This window comes from Motacilla alba, chromosome 2 (genome assembly GCF_015832195.1).
Source record: "Motacilla alba alba isolate MOTALB_02 chromosome 2, Motacilla_alba_V1.0_pri, whole genome shotgun sequence".
In the NCBI taxonomy this organism is placed as follows: domain Eukaryota; kingdom Metazoa; phylum Chordata; class Aves; order Passeriformes; family Motacillidae; genus Motacilla; species Motacilla alba.
In genome coordinates, this window is record NC_052017.1 from 109,884,203 (window position 1) to 109,909,685 (window position 25,483).

Genomic DNA, 25,483 nt, shown 5'->3' on the forward strand with positions numbered 1-25,483 from the left:
ATATTAATCACCTGGAAGATTCTTACTACCTTCTCTGGGCTCCAACAGCTGGTCTGAGAAGCCCAAACCAAAGGTGCTCCACATTTAAGAGCAATCAGATCCAAAAAATTTCTGACTTGGTCTTCAATGAGGAGCAAACATGGACTTGGATTTCGAAAGTCATAATTTGAAGAGACATTTATTTAGAAACTATGTTTTTGTCTAGAAGCAGTCTTGAATAGGGGATGTGAATATGTGGAGAAATGAAAAGAAAGTTAACTCCTTCAGGCATCAATTTAGGTATAAAGGAAATATGAAATCAATAAAAATGTTATGAAGAATATTCAAGTGGATTTTGGCTGCATATTTTAAACCTGGAATAAACTTTAAATATAATGAGATCTTATCAGAGACTTCAAGCAGCATATGCTGAAACCCATTTTAGGGATAAAATTAAATTAGATTTTTCAATAAAATGATCTAAATTTATAATGCTATGAGTGAGGTAGATTCTCCTATCTGCACCTATAGGAGCCTTATTAAGGGAATAAGTGGAAGATTTAAGTGTCTGATACCTCCGTGTAACATTCAGAAGTATAAGCAGTTCAATAATTCTGAAAAATTACAATGTGAACATATTTACCTGAGGCAGTGTAGTCCCAGTCATAAAAAGATATTAGAAAATAATTAAATAAAATCATGACAAATCCAGAGAATGTCAACAGGTTAGGAGCAATCCACAAAGGCACTATCTGTTAAAAAATGAAAGGAAAAAATCAGAAAAATTGTATTTCAAATTGTATATCTTATTTTAATAAAATATTTTATATCAGGAAAGAAGCTTTTCTATTACATCAGCAATATTCAGATTTGTGTATATTTCCCCATTTTCAAATCAAAATACAGTTTTAATTTCTGAAATTTATTTTCAAATGCAATCCTTTCACCTGATTTCTGTGACTGCAGTAAGAATGATATTTTTAAAATATTGTACTCCCTTTAAAATGTGGTACATTATCCTCATTTACCCAGCTCCCAAGGAAAGCCTTCTGTGATCAGCTGTATCAGAACTGAAAGAAGACTACAGCACCCCAGTGTGGTAATTCAGCATCCACGTGGTAGGTTTTTTAAGCATTGTATTCCCACTCTATAACAAGGAAAGTTCTTCTTCCAAAGTATGTGAATAATTTCTTACTCCAAACATCAACTAAATCAGACCCTGAGTGCACTACACTTTCAGATTCAGAAGATCTCCCTGTTACAAGCATCTCCCTACTCTCTAGATAGCAACTTTCTGACAGGGTCTCCCTCTTTACTCATCAATTATTAACACTCCATTATTAATTTCACTTTGGAGGGTACTGAAAAGGACTCTCTGCCTTCACCTAAACCTCTTTGTCCCAGTAATCATTCTCAGGCATTCATTCCCTGTGGCTTTAATATGCTCCTTCCACTGCAAAAGGAATTCCTTTTGAAAATACTCTTCCCAAGTAACACAGTTTCTCCAGAATATTTTTTGAAATAGCCTATACAGCTTTCTACATGATTTTTAGACAGAACATATTTGCAGAAATACTAAGTATCAACCATTACCATCACTCAAACACATTATCAATATATATAAAACACAAAAATACTGGAGGCTTATAATTAAATTATTTGGAGTGTCCAAGGACTTAAAATGTATATAAAGTATGTGAACACTATAAAATAGTAAAAGAAAATATTAAAGAAAATCAAGTCAAATAATTCCTGATGCTAACAGGAATAGTATATTACAATATACCACAGTATATTTACAATACACTATAGTATTTATAGTATACTATAACTATACTAACAATAGTTTTGAAATCAAATGTTTTGTTAATATCTCTGGACTAGCTAGCTGAAGAGACAGATTAATACATATTTATTTATTCTATCCAACTACTACATTTACTTAAATTTACTTTTAAAATCTGAATGCTTTGACTGATTACCTATCCTGACTAGCTTATCTTTTTCAACTATAATTTGTAATATTCAGGAGAAATTGAGAAACCGATGGTGTGCAGACTAAGTGTGCACTTCAACAAATCAGATTAGAGTTCCTGAACACTTTTCCATTATGTTTCTTAGACATTTCCTGTAATAACATTGGGAAAACTATTATATCTGATATTTGCTTTCCTTATCAGTAGGACTTTATCACTGATTTTAAAACACTGTATGTCAGCTTTCATTGTATTTAAAATACACCACGGAATGAATGCATACAGCAACAATTTAAAAAATGTAACATATCTATCATTCTGAGTGTTCAAAGGGGCAGATCTAAACCGCTAAGAAAAAGGACAGCAAATGTCCCCTGAAATTCCTTTTGGAGAGCATCTAAGGAGGAACCCTTCACTGCATGGTCTCCCTTTCTTACACTAACTGCATGCTCAGCATGCAGCAACACCTGCACGTCTCCCAGCTTTGCTACCTGAGGATGAAGAAGATGGATCTCCTGCTGGGATTTATCTGGTATCTCTGACCTTCCATGATATAAGAAGCACAAACACTGAAAAAAAAATCTAGATTTGTCTCTTTTAATCTACATCATAGATCGAAAGAGTGCTTTAAGACATTATGGATGAAATGTTTACATGGATATACATGGATAAACTGACTGCTTTTTCCTGGATGATTCATGAGAATTGTTGACAATCAAATCAAGTCGGGCACCACAAACGTCTGCTTTCTAATTAGGCTCATCATTCTAAGCAGTCACAATGTCATCCTTAACTTATTACAGGAAATAATTCATGCTTCCATGGTGCAAACATGAAGTTATTTTAACCCACTTTTCTGCTAACTGGGTATTTTAAGAAGGAAACTTTCAAAGGTTTTCCAACTTGTTATAGTCGCAATCCCTTTGGCTAACAGACACACCATGAAAAACAGTTGCAGGAGTTCTGTCCTCAGGAAAACAGACTCTCCTGCAGTTAAAACCTTAATCAGGTTCTTTTGATCCTTACTGAACCTAATCTGTCTAGGTATTTGGAAAGTATTCCAGTTGCAAAATCCCTTTTGTTATATTTAATGCTCCTTATCTTTTTAGTTGGCATTACACTACCATCACCCTGTTTCATAATTAGAAAATCACAGGGTGTTCAAGATTAACTTCTTGCACACCTTGGAAAAATAGAGCCTGAATTTATTGGTATGCTATAGAGGGATGAGGTGCAATCTTTATTGAATAATTAACAGACAGTAGAGGTCTAATACATCAATGTGCTACATGATTAATACAACTGGAGGTGCCATGGGGCAAATCACATCTGCTCTCTGGCAAAAACCTTGAACCTTTTAAAAAACTCTTAGTTCCACGAAGTATTAACTGATTTCTGGTTCTCTGGGTCTAGCCATTCATTCTAAAAGCCTTAATACAAACAGCAAATGCTTTAATACAGCAACTATTTGGATAATAAATGGTAAAGCACACATTTATATAAAGCTCTGTTCCAACTTCACTAGGTCACTTGAGACCACTAAAATGCTACTCTTGCCCAATTCTGCTGATAAAATCAAAGTTCATAAAGGCAACAGAGGAGAGTTTAATTGATTTCAGTGATACTGGCACACACCTGTGTATTCCAGTGGGATTTCCTCCTTTTCCTCTCATTGTCCAGCATCCACACCAGAGATAAATGAGCTGGGTTTTAACAATATGTTTTCAGCTCACAAATTCAAAGATTTTTAATGTCAAGCTTTTCTTAATTTCTTGTAACACAGGAAGTACATTTTACAATGAATGATAATGACTTATAACATAGGAAACACTTCTTCCAATGAACTCTATATTGTGGAATACAGAGAAACTTGTGTTGCCATTAGGATTAAGCAGGCATATGAAAGGCAAGACCAGAATCTCAAGCCATTGTTCTCGTGAGTTATTGGGGCTTTGGTTTTTTTTGGGTTTTTTTGTTGGTTTTTTTTTTTTTTTTTTTTTTTTTTTTTTTTTTTTTGCTTGGCTCAGTGAATTTAAGGTTGCTTTTTGTAAAACTCCTCTACAATCTAGTAAAAATAGTCCATGTGGAAATTTTATTATCACCAGTTTAGAAACTAAAAAATAATTCATTCATATCTGAGAATGGATGCATCAGGATGTCTAAACTGAGTGAAGGAACTTCTCCCAGTCATCAAGAGGCACACTTGTACTGCCCAATTTTAAATGAACATAGTAGATGCAAAACATTCTTTAAAAATTCTTTTAAAATTATCCCAATTTCCCTATTGCAATGCACTGTTCAGGAACAAAACCATTATGGCAACTTGCATTCCTACTGATATTTTACAAACAATTCTATTGTGGCTAAGCTATATGGGAACATTCAATAATGTTGTTCTTCTTCTGGTAAACTGCTGCAACTATTAGGAGAAATTATCTGCAAAGGAAGTTTTGCATTTACAACACTCCCCCTTCAATCTGAGAGCAGACGAATACTCACACATCTAAAACAAAGGGCAAGTGCACAGTAAAGCCTCTACTCATCTCCCATGCCCGAGTGCTGGAGGGGATTTCCTGCCTCATTGTTTTCCTCAATATTATGATGGCAATAAAAACAAAGTCTCTGAATTGAATTACTGAAGTCAGTGTCACATCTTTGAACTTCTTTTTTCTCATCCCGTGTTCAAGCTGTATTTTAATTCTTCACTTGGGTCATATGAACACTTTCCATGAAATTACTCTGAGGTTATGAATTAGGGATTATGATTTTCCTGCCATATCAAGAAAAATCAACACCCGAATTACAGAATCCAAAGATAGCAGATCCAACAACACTCTGACCACATACATCCTTTTTTTGTTGGTACAAAGGTTTATTTTCAAGTCTGCTCCAATCTAAACATTTCCTGTAATGAGGGAGATGCAGAAGTCAGTGCTTCCTTGGAGATCAATAAAGTTCATATTTATTTGAGATATAGTTGGTTTTTGTTTGGTTTTTTTTTCAAAAACAGCATAACTAATTGTGAGTGTTTTATTTTTAAAAACTGCAGATTGCAATGCATTCAAGAGATGGCATCTTCCAATCGTTATGGTGATCATGGTAACCACTCTCATTTTCAGCTTCTGCGAGGAACGCCTGGCTGTCTCAAGCAAGTCCCCTCGGGAGAAAATGAGACAGTGCTTGCATAAAATCATATGCACACCACAGAGAGAAAGCCATGCTGTTGTTAGGCAGCATATGCTGCACAAAAATAATCTGTACTAAGTAAAACCATCCATGTCTGCAAAGCTGTTTAATGAAAGATGTAATAATGAAAGATGCAGAGAAGAAATGGATGCCTTTTCTACAGCAATCAGAAAAAAAGAAACAAGCTCTTTCTTTCTAAAAAAAAAATCTCAAAACAACACACCTTAAACACAGCTAAATATCCTGCAACATTTGTTTTCTTTTATCAGATGTCTTCATTTCAGCTTTATTGATTAATATGTATTTTTAAATGAAAGTACTCGCTATATTTAAAACAAATTCTTATATTCACATGTTATGTTTGTATTAAATTAAATTCTTACCTTAATAATTTTATTCCAGATGGGCTGCATAACATACACAGATAAAGGATTTGTATCCACAGCACTGTACTGTGAGGAAAAAGCAAGCATGTTAAACAAAGCCCAGAACAATGGCTATTTTTCCAGGACTGCATATCCTTCAGCATCTAAGAGCACTCAGTGAGACTGGTGTAAATTTATTTTATTCTGATTTGTACAGGTTTTATTTCATTTAAAAGCACTGGCCTGGTTTACAATTACCTTGTTAGCAACTCTATGTATTAACACATAGTTAGGTTTGTGAAATGGCAAACAGCTCTGCAGTTACATTTTACTTTTAAATTCTTATTAATTTTACAACCCTATAAAATTCTGCATTTCCTCTGTATTTTGGATTTAACACCTTCATTTCCACTACCAGTAATGCACAGTCTGCGCACCAGTTCATTGCTAGTATGAAGGATAGACAGTGAATATGGAATGTGTTTGTAGGTGGAGTACTATCTTGCAGAGATACACAGCTTTTGTCATAGTAACACAGTTGCATTTGCACTATGCTAATTCATGTAAGGCAATGTTACTATAAAAATGAGCTCTAAAATAGCACAGTTCATTACCACAATAACATTTCTCTATTGGATAGCCTTGAAAATACATGTGTTTTATAAATTCCAGCAAGTACATAGCTATATCTTTTGTAAACAAAATATTTCAGAAATCCAAGGTCACCCTGAATTGCTGTTGTCTCATTTTTTCCTCAGAGGACAGTATCAAGTTTTATTCTGCTTTGAGACTGCAGAACACAGAATAATCTTGGGAAGAACAATCTTAATTGATAATACCACTCAAAACAATGTACTTGAGCCCTGGCAGGTAGACATTGGAAGAAGTTATCCATCATTGGGGTGGTACACGTAATTATTTCAGAAATTCTTGGACTTTGAAAGTGCATATATGGCTTAACATTGCTAGGATGATGCATATGACTCACAAAGATTCAGATATATCTATATATAGCACTGTCCAAACACCATGTGCAGAAAATGGGAGTAAGATGGGATGTGTTAGACCACAGTTTGACAAAGCTGTTCACTTGCAGAAGAGCTGATGACAAAGAGTCTCCTTTCACATAACTTCAGCTAGCAGTTAATTGTCTCTCCATACATATAGTTAATTTATTGACCTCTGTTAGCCAACTACTCTTTGGAAGAGACTGCACTCTGAAAGTACCTGTTCCAAGTAATTAATTATCAAAGCAATTTAGGCACTTGTCTTAAATTCAGGTACTACATATGAAATGCTTAGGAACTTTTCCATACATTTCCTTTTTCTATCTGAATACAAAGCATATGTTTTAATTACCTTCTGGACAAAACAAAGCATTCACATAGTAATTTTTTGTGTTCAAGTTTAAATCACAGATCATAAACATAGCGTCCAATAAAATTATTATAACACAGCTATTCACTGTAAATACATACTGACAAATATCACCTAGCAGTAACTGGTCAGACCAGACTGCCCATTCCATTTCCAAATGGAATAAAATTTCCATTTAATGAAGTGTACATAACTGATTTTAATTTTTCTAAAAATGCTGTAAGTGTTCACTTTGATGTATCCTTTTTCTCTGCTGCTGCCACCCATATTACTTAATATCCGATGCAATTTTGTCATCAACAGATTTGCCACTGGAATATGTATTAGAATTCTTAATTACATTACCTCAGAAAAAAAATTAATTTGCAGGTAAAATCTAGGTTTTTATTATTCTGTATGTATTTGCAGGTCCAGATGTTGTATTTATCTGTTTATAAACACTGCTTATTACAACTGTTTGAACTTTTGATAGTCCAGCTTGCATGTGAATTACCAAAACCTGGAGGCTTTGCTTAAGTTTATGCCAAAATTAACAATAATACCAAGCTATACAATATTTATGCCAACAGACCAGTCAGCTACTACTTAGTTCACATGAGAACTATGGCAACCCTCTGAAAATGAAGAAGATTCAAAGTATCCATAAGCACTTTTGAGGTTCCAGGTAATCAGGAGTCTACTCAAAGTTTCACTGTGGCTACTGCCCATTTCCTTACCTCAGCTGGTATTCAAAGAGTATGTGAAAGATAGAAAAATTTGCTGACCAGTAAATTCAATGAATTCAGCCATACCTGGATAAGAATGTGCAAAGGTCAAAATAAGAGAGTTTTACCCTTGTTTCTACTTTGGCATTCTCTTTCCCCCTCACCCCCAAGTCAAAGTAAAATAAAATAAATCACAAATAAAATCAGAAAATGCTAGATAAACTACAACAGTAAAATGAGGCTTTCTATCCAAAATATTCACTGGCTGTTCAGAACTACTGCTTGCTCTTAGAAGAAAATTAAAAAAAGGAAAATCAGTCTCATTTCTTAGAAATTGTTTTCTTATAGAGAAAATATAAGAGACTGTATAGATACTATATAATTTTTGTATTTTCTTTACTGGAAAATGTAAGAGATTAGGTAGCTGTTCAACATATCTCTACATAACAGACACTAACAAGAGACACAGTCAGCTTTTTGTTTGCCTCACAGTTTCCAAAGTCAAGCACCAAAAATCAAAACAGACCTTATTGGAAAAAGGAGGGGGGAAAAAAGGAGAATTACAGCCAGCTTTTGTCACCTAAAGACATTTCAAGACACACCACACTTCATCCTGTTAATTCCTATGTCTGTGGTTGAACTGTTGGTTCTCTGGGTGGGGAAGGAACATTCAGCAGATGTGCAGAAGAATGGAAATTTGCGCTTCTCTCCACAATAATTTGTTTTACCCAGACCAAAGGAAACACCCATGGAAAAATAGTTTTCAGTCACGGCAAAAATAAAACTTGACAAATAAAGTCTGCTATACCATTTACTACTCTGCTTTGTTCTGCTCCCAAGAAGCTACTAACCTCAAGGCCATGAAATCCTCAGGAGTTTAATGTTCATGGCTACTCAGAAAAGCAAAGTACTGAGTAACACGCTCACATTATGACCAATGAACATGAATACAAGAGTCCATTGAACCTGATGGAAAAAAAGCACTGCCATTTGCTATTGTGTAACTCTGTCATTTTCAGGGCACTTATACTAAAAGACAAAAGTGGAGAGGATAAGCCTGTTGGAGGTTTTTAAGTGCAAGGCTCATCCAAGTACTAAGCACTTCCCTGCAAACAGTTTCTGCCCTGGAAAGGGGATTGATTGTCCTTATACAAAGAAGAAGGGCTTGGAATAATCAGAAAGCTTCTCTCAATTATTTTAAAAAAAAAGTAGTAACTGCTGGGAGGAAATGGCAGTAGTAAGGGAATAGGAAAAATGGCATTGACTTCATCTTACTCCCAAATTTAAAAATGCTTCTTCTGGTTTTATTTAATAGCTGATATCTCCTTGAAAGTCATCTGCTTTCTCTCTCAGTGTTAATGGCTTCTAGAAGAGCTAGAGATGAGAATACAGACACCAGACACGTGCACACATACATAGTGACTCGGGCAGCACACATGAAATGTGCTTTTACTTTGTGTTCCTGCATCTTAATTTCCATCCAGGGGATCCAGCACAGCATGAAGTTTCTGCTGGTCACCTGTGTTAAAGGGGAAAGGAAACAAGATTAAGGAGTGGGGGAGGAAAGGGATAAACAATTAAGAAAAGTAACAGGAAAACAGAAGAAAGAAAAATGAGCAAAAGCAAAGGTTTGGCTACACAGCAGAAAGACAACTGTTCTGCCTTGACAGAGCAGAGCCAAACACTGAGGGGCAAAAGCACTCACAGTGATCAAGGTCTGCTCTGGCTCACATCCACACAGCTTAGAAATACTTCCCATTATTGCAAACTGGTCATATTAGCACCTCACAGCATCTGCTGGAGGGGTGTTGGGCCTCATCATCTGGCCCCACACACCCAACACATCATTAGTATTCAATATGTTTAAGTTCAAAGTATCTGAAACAATCTGGAAACTACACTGTAACCCAGCAATATGGCACTTTCAGAGCATGAAAGTGAGCCCTGTCTGCTATGCATGTTCAAAAACCCAAATGCTCATGTTGGAAAAGTGCTGAAGGATGGTGAAACCAAAAAATGATGTGCACTATGTCCAGAACAGACTATTTCCAAACCAAAAGCCTAGCTATTGCCTTGGAGAGACTTTAGAGAAATAAACAAACAAAACCCAAACAGGGAGTGAGCTAACCATTAATGACAGCAGACACTGGATCTTCACTGGACTCCCGAGCCCTTTCCAGCTTTGCACTGGCATCACAAGAATAAAATTTTGGAATGACTACGATTAAGAGAAAAATATAAAGCATGCCTATGCATACTTCAGAGTCTGGAGAGAGAAATGTAAAAAGCTGCAAGAAATGTAGTTGCATAACTACATTATATCATTATTTCAACTTCAGCTGCTCTTTGTACTAACAGACTACTCCTTTCCTGTACTTAAATCATCTTGTCCCAGGTATTGTGCCACTCAGTCATTTACATTCACAACACCTGTGTTTTGTAAATGACAGACAAAGGGATGGGAGGCATGACAATGAACTGTCTTTTGCACAAGGCAAGGGGTTTTTGTGGTTTTGAAAACTGGAAGATGACCCTCCCAGTCCAGGGTACAGACCAGTCAATATTGAAGAGAGCTCAGTGGGAAATCACCCTTCTGGGCAATATCTAATGCAACGTGAACTTGGCTTTTGTGAAACCTTACACTTCAGGAACCACACAAAAATTAAAGAAAATACTGAAATACTGGCACATCTGTTAACAATTTTCCATCAATCTTTCTGATTCCTAGAATACATTAAGCATATGGAGTTTAATTCTACTTTATATGTGTTTTTACAGGTTTGTAGTTATTATGGGACACGGTCTTGGATCTTAACAAAAGCTTCACAAAGGGAAGAAAGAGAAGCATGCTACAAATAACACAGCTCCACAACACTGTGGATGCCAAATATGTTCTGCACGTTAAGTGCTGATGTATTCCAAAACACAGTCCTGTTATTTCTAATAATAGAATTGCTTTACATTATATCATCAGTTAGTTAATTATTCATAAATAATGGCTTGGGTTTTCTATCTCCTATACAATAATTTGGTGTATTCTGCATTTTCCCCTACCCACATATATATATGGGGTTTGTTTTTGTATGTTTGTCTGTTTGCTTGTTTTTGTTGTTGTTGTTTTTGTTTTGTCTTTTTATTAGATCACCAATACCTAAGTCCAGGAGTTATAAGCCTGTACTAGGGCTGGATGCAGCTGCACTGTGAAGGAAGAAGCTGCCCGAGTTGGGCTCCTGAGCTCCTCTCTCCCCTCTCACTTTGCCCCCTTCAGTTCCATTAGCCTGTGCACACTACAGCTAGGAAATATAGTTAGATTTTCCTTCCACCTGATATTATTCCTAACAAATACTAGAACTTCATGGTTTGTGCAATTCAGCAATTCTGATTGGTATTACGACAAAGTCATCAGGAATTTGTTATTACTCAAACTGCTGTCCTGGGCATGTTTCATTGCAAAGATGTATTTATCGTTCACCTCCTCATTTTCAGGAATCCTGGCACACATTGAGGCATGTGCCACATGCTTTCCCTTAATGATGTATGGACCCACGTCCATGAGGTCATGGGCACATAGAGCTGTGGGTCAGGACAGGACACTCTGAGGAACCACACAAAAACTGAACCACAAAAACTGGACTCGTGCCTGCCAGTGGCACATCCCCTTGCTTGCAGAGCAGTCCCATGGCCTTAAGGTCACAGAACCATGGGTTTGGAACACAGGATCATTCAGGTCAGAAGGGATCTCGGCAGGTCTTCTCCTTCTCAACATAGGTTCAAAACCAAGTGCTTTATCCAGACCATGGAGAGGTGGACAGTCAGGGGGACTGGAAGTCAGCAACCAGTTTTCAACTAACAGTAGTTATATTAAGGATGCTGCCTAATTTCTCTTAAGGAGGAGGCTTACATGAGACATATTCAAGCACTTAACAATGAAGCCAAAATAATTAAAAAGAACATAGAAACATGATTAAATATTGAGCAAGGGGTAATAGAAGACAGCTACATATGTGCTGCTGTAAATGGACAAAGATAGAGGCTGGCCCAGAATGGTGAAAATACAAATCCTGCTATAAATCCTGCACACTCTCAAGGAACTGCCCAACTGATCCTTAACTTGCTATTCAAGGGAGCTCTAACATAGCAAGAAAGTTGATGTCTACAGGGGGTTTTTATGCAGACTGGACTTCCACAGTCAGTAAAAGGAAACAACAGCAGGAATTTGTGCTTTACATATTTTTGTGCATGTACAAACATGTATGTGCCAGCAGCCCTTTAAAGATCTAACAGTAGACCAAGTACCCATCCAGCTGGAGCTATGGCAGAGAGTGTACCTAAATACCTGGGGAACCCAAAGTGGGGAAGCCACTCCAGGCTCAAAAGGGAAGACAGATTAAAAGCATGTTGTAGTTTCCATAAGAGATGCTGAACCGTGGTTCTGTAGCACCTACACTGAACCCTTGTGTTATCTAATATCCTGGTGCACAAGAGAGGGGATACTTCACAGAAAGACTCTTCCCTCTACAAAACAACCCTTAGAATAAGGGTTCCCTTAGATTTATAACAAACAATACACATTCAACTCACAGATAGATCTTTGCAATTAGTTTTCTACTAAAACACAGATGAATAAACAAAAATACATATGTATACATGCACATTCTACACGTAAAAATCCAAAAAAGCATTTCAGAATGCTAATATTGCTTGATAAAGCAATAAAATGAAACTGTGCAGTTGGTATTTGCACTTTTATGAGATTCAACAAGGCATATAACTCTTTATACTGAGCATATTTGTCCCAAAAGTGATCTAATGAACCTTCGTAAATTCATGGGTGTAATATTGCACTCAAAACCATGTACAATTTCCCATCATTGGGAAAAAAGTCCCGCATCAAGTAATATCAAATGCAGCATCTCTGTGATGTGATTTCATTAAGTTGTTGGTTCATTAGCATGTGTAATGTAGAAGGAAGATAATGATTACAGAATTCATGAAATGCTACATTGTCAGCAACAATCACAACAGGATGAGGAAAAAGAGGTAATGCATGCATGAAGATTGTCTTTCAGAATGACATATTCAGTTGGCCCATGGCTCTTTGATGCATGAGATACATGAATGCAGTGACAGATAATATAAGAGTAATGAGTTATTTGGCTTATTTCACATACTATCCAACAACATTTAATTACAACCCCAGTCTTCCATCAAAGTAACATGAAGAAGACTGCAAGATTTTATTTGTAGAAGAGTGGGCTGTTGACTAAAGGTTTTATTGAAGCCAGACAACATTATTTTTCACTGCCTCAAATATTCAAGGACACAGTTTCATAAATTCTGGTGGTTTGAAAAATCTAACTACAGCAGACACAACTGATAACTGCTTTCAGATAATATTTAGGTTTAAATATTAGTGAAAAAACCCAAAAAATACTATGTGGAAAAAACACCATATACTAAACATGCAAAGAAAGTACTCAATATACATAAAATTGACCATGTGCAATGAGTATTATTGCAATGACCATTATTAACTGTCTCCTAAGTACTTCCAGGTAAGCATGCAAATGAAAGTCTCTTCTCCTAAATTTTCAAAATCATGTAAACTCCTTGTGTTACCAAAGTAGAAAGCAAAACTACTGTTCAATTAAGGTGAGCAGAACCCACGATTTTTCTAAATCTGATAGTTATACTTGTAGCCTTGGAAAAGCACAGACTTCACAGAAATCCAATCTTGTATCTGGGTGAATCCTGAACTTCCAGACAGTAATTCACTAGATTATACTCAGAACACTTTGCTCTTCTGGTATAAGTTATAAGAGAAAGAGTCAGACCTTGAAACGTGATCACCATGCATCTGATCTTGTTTCTCTAACCCTCCAAAATGGGGGCTGGGATGTAATTTGAGAGATCTTCTAGTCCAGAGAGTTCACCTAATGCAAGATCACATTCAGTATACATTAAGGATGCAGATCACGTTTCCATGAGGTAATGGCCCCATTGCTTGCAGAAAGCAAACATGTCAGCACACTAAAAGAAAATACATTACCCAAAACTTTCATAAAAAGGTGTCAGCAACTGTTTGTTTATTAATACTCAACTTTAGATTGCTGATCTTACCTCAGAGAAATCAAGCCATTTATTAAGACTGATAAAATGATTGCCCAATCCCCTTTAGTACCTGTTCCAGCAGGCCTTATTAACACAAGACTGACATAGCAGATGCCTTAAATTTCTCTTTGTGCAGCCAAAACTCACATATTGTCCTTCTTTAAAAGGGCATTCTTTACTAGGCTCTTACTCCCACTTTACTCAGACTGTCTCACACAGTTCATCTTTTCTAAGCCTCTTGGTATTCATAAAGTCATTCTGAGGACTGCAAACTGTGGGCCAAAGCAGGCAGGACACATTATTCCACGTGATATCTGATCAGTACATCAGCTACAGGAGTAAATGTAGCCCTTTGACATATTTATGACACTTCCAGCTTAAGAATTTTTTTCCCTTTATTATAACAGCCACAACGCTGTTCCCCTGGTATCTTTCCTGCACTCTGTTGTCTCTTATTTTATGTTTTAAATGTTGATTTTCTTTACCCTAAGCAAAACCTTGTTTACTGAATTTCTTCATATTGATTTCTGGCTATTTTATCCCTTTTCCAAGCATATTTTAAAATCATAAACCTATTATTCAAAATTCTTTAGTATAATGAAAATTTTACAATATTGTCCCTTCTGTTATTAAATGCAAGTATTGAACAGCAATGGAGCTGGGACAGAGAGACAGCTGTGTAAGTAGAATTCCACTTGATAGAGCCTCCTACTTTGACAGAAAACTTTAAATGTTTCTATTCTCTTTGAAGAAATATTTAAAACTCTTTAAAATGTTTCAATTTTACAATTATTTCATCTTAATTATCTCTACCGACTTGTGAGAACATGGGACAGTAGCAGACCCCTCACTGAAATGAAATTACTTATACCTCATTTACTGTCCCCTCTTTCCCACCCCCCTTATCCACACAGAGCTACCAGCTAAAAGATGACTTAGAGGATAGAAACAGTGTGGACAAAACAAGATGAAAATGTGGAACCTTAGATGTTCATTTTTAATGTTGTATCTGATTTTTTTAATCATCTTTTCCAGGCCTATTGTTTGAGTCAAGCCTCCATAGCTTGTTCTTAGATCTCTTTTATCCTCAAACAGGATAAAGCATCAAAGAAAGTTTTCTGGCTTGAATAAACCTCTGTGCCCAGGTACTGTAAAGAAAGGTGACTCAAGGCAAATATGCAAGGGAAATCCTAAGAATGAAATGATGAGAAGAGACAATGGCAACACGAGCTCACCACTGGCATTACTGAATTTTGGTGAGAAGGATAAAAATAAAGAACCAAATTCTGCTTTTATCTGTACTCATCCCCTGGTTGTTGCAGAACAGCTTGTTTCCAACAGAAACCCAAGCAGGCAGAAAAAAATGTAGCAGTGTAATTCCATGGGTGCTCTTCTAGAACTACAAAATGCTGATAAAACATAAAAGTAGGAATGACATGATCCAAGCCTTAAAACTCCAGCTGGTTGTAGCTTTTTGGCTGTGTTGCTCCATGTCCTAGAGAACAGGACACAAACCAAGGATAAGAATCTTCTGTGATACAGTTGCAGCAAATCACCTGAGCATGCAGCAGTCCTGAAATCAGCACCTGCCCCAGAGGCAAGAAGGTGGCAGAAATATCACAGCAGTAATACTCAGGGTTGTGTCTGAACTGTCTCATCAGTGGAGTCACATCTCCACCTGTTCTCAGCATGCTTTTAAGCAGAAAAAGGAAAACTGAATCTCTAAAACCCCATTAACAGGCAGAATGAATGGGAATAGGTTAGTAAAGTGAAATAGCTAATCCTGAGGAACTAGTGCCTGCTCTATAAGGATTTCAGAAGGTATCTCACTAAACTGGTTCCATTATAATACTAGGGACTGAATGTACTGGGAGTATTTGTGTGTTTGTTATCTGGTTAAGGTTCATCCTAAGGGAATACATTTCTGTGCTCTGAGGTCACTCTGTGATGTAAGCCAAAGCTTGGTAATTGGGAAAACTGGCTTCAAAAGCCTAATATACATGGACCTAACATGCTAAAGGGTGCTGAAATCTCTGCATTCATTAGAGGTCTGCCATTCCCTTAGCAAAGAACTGTGCTGGTTTTGTTGCCAAGGCCCTCCTCCAACTGCAAACAGGAGACAGACAGTGCCTGAAACATACAATTGGAGCATTCATGGCAGAGAAATGAATTCAACTGTGTGAAAATTTTGAAAATTGAACAGCATTCTTTTTCAGGCCATATTTACCTTTACAAAATGAGTTGATTACACAAATTATTTTTTTTAAGCTGCGTTACGCTCAGCAGATAAATTGTGCAAAGTATGGAGTATCAGCGTTAAGCCACTGATAGTACTGTGAGTACAATGCTGCAGTGTGATGTACAACAGAGAGATGGATGCCACTAAATCTAAGGTTTTCTATGCACGCTTCAAATCCAGAAGCAATACAGTGTTCAATATTGAACGTATGCTTACAGATCCTTTCAGAGATTACCTAGCTCTTCACAGGGCCAAGGCACGTATCCCTCCACACTACCCTACAACTGGGTTCACCAGGAAACACAGGGCAGAAACAGCCAGGAGGTTGTAAGAAGAGGTAACCCATGAGTGCTGGGCACAGTGACCAAAGTTTAGCACCTGTTGAGTAGGCAGCAAAGGAAGCAGCAATCTCCCCCAAGGGGCTGGGAAGCTGAAGGACCAGGATGCAGTAAGGCCCTAGGCTGAAGGGGAAGACATGGCAGCCAGAGGGCAACGGGATGTTGAAGAGCATGTGCCAGGCCTGGGAGGTGTTAAGAACAAAGCTGTGGTTGTGGCAGCCCCAGGTATGGGAGACTGAAGGACAAGAGAGAGATTAGTGTCTTCTTGCTGTACCCCTTTTGTATTTTTGGAGTACTTTAAATCACAGTGAGCAGCATTTAGGAATAGGGAGAGCTGCCATCACCTGCCAGGTCCTCCTGCAACTTGGAGCACCAAGAAAATGGTGCAGATACCTGACCAGCTCAGCAGCACCAACCTCACATAGTTGTACTTATTTGTGTGAAACCCATGCCATTTGGATTTATTTATTTCCAAGATATCCCAGTACCAAGTCACCTCAGGTAAAAGAAAACCATTTGATTTCATCTTTCTAAAGCCTGCACTTACTAGAATTTTTTTCAGAACACGGTAGAACAGATACTTCTTAAGTATCTGCGTTGGCTGATTCTTGTACTTAGGAAAATTACCCTTCATCGTTTCTTTGCAATGCTCTTGAGAAACCAATATATTCAAATTAAATTATTTGATATGTGATTCTGTCTTTTGGTAATAATTTGCCCTGTAAATCATAATTATGGCACAAGGATTACAGGTTTTTTTAAGAACATTGTTTTGATTATTCTTCATCTGCACTTGTTTGAAGCTATTTTCATTCAAGTGATAAGAAAGAATGTAATACAAGCATTCCCATATTTGTACTATGAACTCAAATAATTCAGGAAAGTCCATTTATCAACATTAAATTCAACAACGTCCATTTATCCTAAAATTGCTTTTCATTTTTCTTCCTCCTGATCTCAGTCAAGACTGCAGCTTCACCATTCAAGCACAGACCTGTGCAACTCACGCCCTGTGGCCAGAAGCAGCTTGCAGAATGTTTTATCCCACTCACATCGGAGACACAAACAGGTTGGTACATTTTAATTAGCTTCTGTGCATAACAAGTTCCTAGGAAGCAACCTGGAGAACACTCTCGAAGCCACACTTCCTCCACCTTCATTCCTGCTGAGGTGAACAGGCAGAGCTGCTGGCCCAGGGAACGGAAGGGCTTGATAAGAACCAGGAAAAGCTGAATGCCCTGGTTGGAGCCCAGCCTGGGAAGGCACACGGTAGGATCAAGAAGGCAAGAATTTTGGGGACCGTGGTGTAGGGGCTGCTTTGGCAAACTGAAGATAAAATAAAAGACTGGTTGTTGTGCTGGTAGAAGCTGGTATGCCCCTCCTGCTTTTCAGGAGGAAAGAGGTGAGGGTGTGTGAACGGGGTGGCATAGCCCACTTCAGACACCTGCACCTCAGCTGGCACCAACCTGGATGATCCCCGTACGGCACCCCCCATAACTCCTAAATCCACAACATAACACTGGTAAATTCAAATATCTAATGGTTTACCCATTTACTGGCATTCTGCATGCCAGTTATTTGCAAACATGAGGTTTAGATCAAATGATTTAAAGTAAGTTTTTCTTTCCCCCTCTGCCGGTTTTCCTATTTATTTCTCAATGCCAGAGCATTCTTGTGTCCGAAGGCTTTGCAGCCAGCCAGACAAGCAGCATCAATGCGTGCTTTCTTACAGAAACACGGGACGCCTCCAAAACCACGCTGCTCTAAAACGGGCACAGCTTTTACAGACGTTGATACTCACTCAAAACCCAGTTCACTCTGCCTCCACCGAGACCTGGCGCCCCGCGAACACCCACCCACCTCCCGCCCAGGGCACGCACTCCATCAGAGCCGGGCCGGCTGCGGGCGGGCGCAGGTGGAGGTGCGGGACATCCCCCTGCGGGCACAGGTGGAGCCCCGCGGACCCTGCGGCGGCGGAGGGACGGCCCGGCCGGCCGGGGCCGCATTCACAGCGGGGCTGGGACCCAGCCTCCCAAAGCGGAGCGCTCCGGAGCCGAGATGCGACCCGGGCAGGACCGTCCTCCGCCCGCCCTCCCGGCCCCGGGGCTGCCCCGTACCTTGTAGTGTCGGAAGCCGTGCAGCTGCCGGCCGCTCACATACCGCCACCGCCACATCGCCGCCCTGCGCCGCGCCGGCACCGAGGCACGGAGGGATGGCAGCGACGGGAGGACGGATGAGGGAGGCGGCGGGGCCGGGGGCGGGCGGAGGGCGGCTCCCCGGCCGCGCCCCGCGGGCTGGACCTGCCCCCGGCTCCGGGCATTCGGGGGTGCCCGCGGGGCTGGGTCCCGGGCGGCTCCCGTGGGAGCGGGCGGTTCCCCTGGGCCCCAGGACGCTCCGGTGCCCGCCTGCCAACAGGGTGTATTTCACACCCGTAATGACCTCACGGTACCCAGGCACGTTGCAGAATCACCTCCGAACTGTTTTTCTCGCTACGGGTCTGTTAAAGATGCCGTACTGACAGCGTACGGGAGGACGCGCCCGTGAAGTCGCTGCACAAAGCAATGCTGAGTAACAAATGAAAAACATGTCAAAAAAACAATGTTAAGTACCGCGTTTCAGAAACAAGTGACACTGAGGATTAAGGTTTAGATTTGCAGTCCAACAATAATCTGAGTCTTGTATCTTTTTATTGCACCTGCACTGGAGCCTGCCCCACCACATCGCTCAGCAGTGCGCTCTGCGCCTCCTGATTTCTAGGGAAGTGAGGCACTGGTATAGGCAAAAAAAAAAAAACCCAAAAAACAAACAAACAAAAAAAGAAAAAAAAACGTGGAAAACATCAGGAGTAATGTTTCAGGTGCAAATGTATTTCAGCACATGGCATGACACCTTGTGTTACCTTCGCTGTATGCTACTGGGAGAGAGAGTTGAAATCATGCACATCAGGGTCTGAGATTTTATGGACCAAATGGAATCTATCCAGAAAGCAAATCAATAAAAATCCATTACTTGCACCCCACAAGGCATCTCATATATTGTGAGAGTCAGTGTTATTTTACAAACTGGGCAGGTTTGATAGGAATTATGCACAAGTTATGATCGTTAAGTGCAAACTGTATGCAATGGTTCTCGTTCTGTATTATTAATTACACATTAATCAATTGAGATGTGCTTACACCTGCATTCTGCTTCCAGCAGCAGTAGCTGAACTTCTGCTCTTGAATACAACCCAGAACTTTAATACTTAGCTTCAGGTTACTGAGTTAAAAGCTTGATACCAGTTAAGGAAGGTAAAGTGTATGAACTTTAGTTCATGAGCCAACTCTAATTTTAATTAGTGTTCATAGCCTGAATTTTGATTTGGGATCCTCTTCATTGTTATTATCACATTTTTAAATTGTGTTATACTATTGAATTAATTTACAAGGGTACATAAGAAAAAATTCACGACCTGTACAGTACTCACTGCAGGTTTTTAGCACAAGTAAGTTACTAAAACAGGCCAAAGCATTTTAGAGTGATCACTTTCACTTCTTAACTCTACCTTTAGAAGCCTCAAACATGAAAACAGAAATTTGTCTGAAAAACTATTAGAATATGATGGACAGTAGTAGAAAAGGTGTTTGCTTTTCTGAAAGGTAGAAAGTAGGCCAAAAAAAAGAATTTTTTATCTTTGCAGGCTTCTAGATTTATGTCAAAAATATATAGGTGCAGAAGATACAAAGATATGGCAGACAGAGAATACAAGTTTTATCTCCTATTCTCCCAAAACTATTTTGGTGATAAATGTAACACAAAAAAAACTTCAAACCGTCATAAATACTCCACTAAACAGGGAGTGTCAAAGACTGCCTACATGGGAAAATGCAATTGCTTGAACTCGAACTTCAGCATGTTCCATGTCTGCTAATGAGCACATCAAAGGAGGCAGCCTAAGTTATACTAAAGAGCTGGTGAATAAGTATGGAATATCACAGAGCAAGCTGAGACACAAGTAGCATGGGGTTTGAGAACACTGTGGAAATTATACTGATGTGCTAGCTGTTGATTTAAGGAATTTCCTTGATTTAGGCAGTGGTTCATATGAATAGTTGGCCTTTAAGCCCACACACACAGACTAGCCAAGCCCAGCAATCCAAGCTCAAGCCACATGCTTTACTGCTACACTGTGTTTCCATGACAGAATGGTAGGCAAATAGATGAGGGTTCAGGATGGCCCAGAATAAATAATAAATACATTATACACACACACACACACACACACACATATATATAAAGTAAATAATAAATAAATAACCCAACAAATCCTTGGGTTTCATTCTTCTCTCTCCATGTTATAATGATAAATTAATAATGATGGAGCTCCTTGGATAGGGAAGACTGCCTAGTATGGCAACTTTGATGTTTAATAATTTATTGTGTCTTGTTTATTCCCCACCTTAAAGCTGTGTACTATGCAATAGCCTTTATCTAGAAGGCATCTAATAGCACATTCCTGCCTACTTCAAGAAATGGAAAAAAGTAGAAAAAAATCATGTAGAGACTAAACCCAAAATGACCAGCTGCCAAAGCAGTAGAAGAAGGAACTAATGTATTACCCTACCTGCTCTTTAACATACTATTCTCCCTTGGGCAAGGCATTTTTCAGGAACAGTGCTGGTAAAAATCTTCAACACAAGGGTACACCACAGTCATGATTAGGCTAAAGTAGTATTAATACTAGACCTAAAAGAGGAAATTCAATATCCACAGTTACTAAAATTTATAAAGTTCAGTGTTATCAGCCCCTCCGTAATTTTAAAATGTTGTTGAACTAAATTAAGAGGAAAAACTTTAATGGGAGTAAACTGGTCTAATGATTGAAGTATAAAATATGTCACTTTTCTCCAGCTCTGAATATGTGCTTGCATTTTTTCTCACCAGCTAGAGCCAAAAGAGAGTACTTTTATGACAAACGTTCAGTTTCAGATTGGAAAATATTATTTTATTTGCACTAACCCCATTAAACTACAGAGTCGTCTCATAAAAAGTAGACAAATATGTTTCCCAAATGTTACTGTCTGCCAGAAAGTTATGCACTCATACTCCTTTTATAGCACTGACACAGAGAAATAGCAGGAGATGACAAAAATGTCAGCCACTGCAAGATGCCAGGGGAGCACTCGGAGCTGGGATGAGCCGGCTCAGGCTCAGTGAGCAGCCACTCTGTGCCCAGCAGCAGTGAGGACACTCCAGAGGCTGGAGCCTCTCACGTCTTTTGGACCCAGGGGCAAGGGCTGCCAAAGCTTCCTGGGTGTGCTGATTCATTTAAAACCTTTTTTTGCTTTTGATTCTTAAATGATCAGCTATTAATTTTTAATTTGTGTGAATGTTAGAAATTGACTCTTTGATCCACTGCAATCTGGCATCCCCTGAGGGATTTTGTGGGTTTTTTTTTTCCCCGTTTCTTCCACAGTTTACAGCTTGCCTCAGCATAGTGATGCACTGTACTGTGAAAAAGTACAATTTAATTTAAAGTGGAACTGACATCGTAGCTTGAGGATTAAAAAGATTTAAGTGTTTCATGTTACTTCCTAAAAAAAAAAACCTTAGAAAGCCTGGAATGATCAAACTGCAACACAGTCTGCAGAAGAAAATGTCATTTTGGATCTAGACTGTGATCTGTCTAGCCTAGGCCTTTGGATCACCTCTTGCCTGACAAACTCATAAAAACCTATCTGGCCCTGAAAGACAGAATCTAAAATATTTGATGAGTTTTTCCTCACCTATTTCATCCCTGTTCAGTGTCTGGGATACTTGTGACTTTTAAAACTTTCCTGAAGAAATGACTCAAACCAAAAACCTTTGTCTGTGTTTGAATTTGACATTGTCTGTACCGGACTTTGTACACTGAAAAGCTTTTAAAGCTCTAACTTAATGCTCTATAAGAGGAAATGAATCCATAAACCCATATTAGAATGAAGGACGGGCACATTCAATCAATATAAACAAGTGCTCCAAACTTCAGTAATTTAAGCTTCCTTACCTTTAACTCATCTCTGTAAAATACATTTTGTTTCTTTGAAAGAGTTCTTTCTGCATGTGGATTAAGGAACATTGGTGCAATCAACAGCACCACCAACAAATAAATGCCCTTTTTTCTGGATTTCACTAAAGAAATAAATTTTTATTGCTAACAGAAATGTTATAGTTTTAATAGAATTTTCATGCAACAAAAATATGAAAAGTACACCATTTCTTAATGTTCTCTGAGCAGCAGTAGATCTGATCTCAAGTGCAAATACAGTCAATCAGTATATTAGATAAAACAGTGGGCTCAAATCATTATTTAAGCCTGTGAAAACACAGATGTGCTTGTATACGTAGTTGAAAAACCAGTTCTTCAAAAAATAACCAATTGTGTTAATTATTACTTCCAGAATATGATGCACAGACATTTTTAAGAGACTTGAACAATAATGTAGTGATATTATGAAATCTCAGCTTTTGTCAAGAAGCTTGACTTTTATTATTCTTTCTTCACATTATTTCTAATAATGAAATGGAGACATTATTTTTTAGAAAGTTGCAGCTCTGTTTTAGTTCCTAATATATATGGTTGTTTTCTCACATGCTTCTTCTACTTCTATGTAATGTCAGTACTTGTTTGTGAAGAATATGATAACAAATAAAAGGAATTTATAGACTGGGTCACCTTCTTGGGATTCTATAGAAGTAAGTTCCTCCCAGGTGTGAGCACCTTGGAATTCTTGGAAGGAGTTTATGTCTCTACTCACTAAAGTAGACCAGACTTCTGTGGTCCATTTCTCTGTGGTTCAGCTCTAACATAAGATTTAGCTAAGCAGTGCAATAACATACATTTTCAAAAAAAAGAAAAACCTACCTTGAGGATACATAATAGAATTAATTTGTCAGTCTGGTAATTTCAGAAGAAATACTGCAAATTTTTGGAAGGATTCTCATGCATTCCCGGTGCTTTTAATTCTGTTTTGAACATAAAAATCAAAGGCAGTATGGGGTTTGGATGATGATGTTTCTGGCTCTTCTGTTTGCAAAATCCACTTTAATTAGTGGCAGTTTTATAAAAGGAATGCCAGAGGGATATTTGCCATAGAGTGCTTTGGGAAAAATACAAACTGAACTATAGAAAGATATATGTAATTAGGGATCAACAATAAAAATGCAGTACTTTCTATCAAAATGTAAGTACTTTATAAATTATATTCAAGCTGTGAGATACAACTACCTTATTTTACAAAGATTGTTTATTATTACTTGTGTTTAACAGCAGCACTGACAGTCAAGGTGACCTTGTCAGGAACATACAATAGGCAATATAAAAATAACCTATTTGTCCCTTTTCTGCCAGTGTTTCCACTTGCACCAGTAAAACATTTGCAAAGGTGATCAGCTTTTTTTCCTTCTGTTAGCTGCAACGTATCATTTTATGGAAAAGAATGTTCATGAAAAGCAGTTTCAATTCCAAGTCAACATCTTGGCACTGACATTACCATTTTTGCCAGTAAATTTACTGGCTTACTTTTTGCTTAGGAAGTTAAAAAAAAACTTATTTTAAGAGCATAACAGCAAAAGTATTTTTCATGAAGTTCCTTGTGCTTAGACATTACTTGCTTAGGCGTCTAGCCAGCGTTTACATCCCTGTGCTTTCTTTCCTTGTGGTGTTAAACACTCATTTGAGATTTACTTCTGAGTGAACCTGGGCATCACGAAGGATGCATGAGCGACCCTGGCTATAATGAAGGATGGAGAGGCGAAACCCAGGCTGAAAAACTTCTCAGAGAAGGACAGAGCTCAGACGTCGTTCTCCACATCATGCCCTCAAAAATCAGCCCCTGCCCTGGGCAGAGAACAGACGGCCCAATTCGCGGCAGCCCCAGCTCCGCCTTGGGCCTCGGGGCAGCTCGGCCGGGAGGGCAGGGGGGCCGCGGGGCCAGCACTGGCGTTTCCCGCCGGGAAACTCCCGCCAGCTCCCGCAGCTCCCGGCCACCGGCCGGGCCCCGGGGCGCGCGCACCGCGCCCCTCCTTCCCGGGAACCCCGCCCTGCCCTTTACGTCACCCGCGCTCAGCCCAATCAGGAGCCGCGGCTCCGGCGGCGCCAAAGCTGCAAAGGGCGGGCGCGGGCCGGGGGTTCCCTCGGCCCCGCCCCCGGTGCTCCCCCGCCACGTGACCGGGACGCGGCGCCGCGCCGGGGGCGATGCCCGGCGGGAAGGTACCGGCGGCGGCGGGACGGGAGGAGAAGGGGCTCGGCCGGGCTGGTGAATGCTCCCTGGCCGCTCCGCAAGGCCGAGCCGTGGCGCTCGCGGCGGCCTTGCCGTGCATCCTGGCCGCCGGCCGGCCGCGCCTCCCGGCCCCGCTGCGAGGGGCGCGGGGGTGGCTGCTGGTGGTGGTGGTGGCGGCGGCGGTGGTGGTGGCGGCGGCAGAGCAGGAGCCGGCGCGCTGTGCCCTCGCTGCCCTTTCATATCCGGCTCCAAGGCGGTGCTTGTACTGGGGACCCGCCACGCTGGAACGCGGGGCGGGAGCCCGGGCCCTTCCCCGCGTTCCTGTGTGCGCGGTTGCGCAACACGGACAGTGAAATCCATCGTGGCACAGCCGCACCGAGGGGAGCGGGGAGCTCGGCCTTCTTACTTGGCAGTCGGGGAAAAAGTGCAGGGAGAGTAAAACTTGAGAGGAAAAGAGAATTGTGGGAATTGGCCAGGATTGGTACTGTTTTGAGCAGCTTCGCTTCCTTGTCTGGGAGCGGAGGGAGGAGAAGCGCCCCGTGCTGTTTTTCTGTCCCTTTCCTTTGGTCATTTGCTTGATGCATTGGATGTTCCTCGCAGAGGAGCAGTTAGGATGTGCTGGCTCTGATTAGCTGTGCTTAGGCTAATATTGGGGTACTGCTGAAAAAGAGACTGCAAGTGTTGTTTGATATATAGGGCTGACAAATAGAGTTGACAAATGACAGCTCTGGTTCCTAAAGAATTTTGTCTATACCGGTGTGCATGTTCAACCACTTTTTAAATATAAGCACATTTAAAAGAAATTTTAATGGAAGAAAATGATAACAGCTTTTAAAAGAACTACTAAAAAAGCGCTTTAAAATAACCTACTAAAGTTCACATAAATTAACCTGTGAATTGACACTACACATGTTTTCTTCAGAAAGGTTTTGCATTCTTGCCTAGTGAGAAAATGCACACTTAACTGA

The 25,483-nt window shown here is 39.6% G+C and overlaps 2 protein-coding genes across 5 annotated transcripts in view; one reads left to right on the top strand and one right to left on the bottom strand.

Annotated features, from left to right (window-relative positions):
- Window positions 1–18,671, bottom strand: part of LOC119712050 (ethanolaminephosphotransferase 1-like) — a 58,675-nt gene extending 40,004 nt beyond the window's left edge. The window contains exons 1-3 of the mRNA XM_038162867.1: window positions 18,393–18,671; window positions 5,525–5,593; window positions 623–731 (exon numbers count right to left, since the gene is read on the bottom strand). Coding sequence (XP_038018795.1) covers window positions 623–731; window positions 5,525–5,593; window positions 18,393–18,449 — 235 coding nt within the window. The 5' untranslated portion in view covers window positions 18,450–18,671. The remainder of the gene's footprint in view (window positions 1–622; window positions 732–5,524; window positions 5,594–18,392) is intronic.
- Window positions 18,672–24,384: 5,713 nt separating this feature from the next.
- Window positions 24,385–25,483, top strand: part of SPIDR (scaffold protein involved in DNA repair) — a 197,244-nt gene continuing 196,145 nt past the window's right edge. For all 4 annotated transcript variants that reach the window (XR_005259659.1, XM_038160750.1, XM_038160739.1 and 1 more), the window contains exon 1: window positions 24,385–24,505. Coding sequence is in view for 3 of the 4 variants with exons in the window: in XM_038160750.1 (XP_038016678.1) it covers window positions 24,491–24,505 (15 nt within the window). In the remaining variant the exon portion in view is untranslated. The remainder of the gene's footprint in view (window positions 24,506–25,483) is intronic.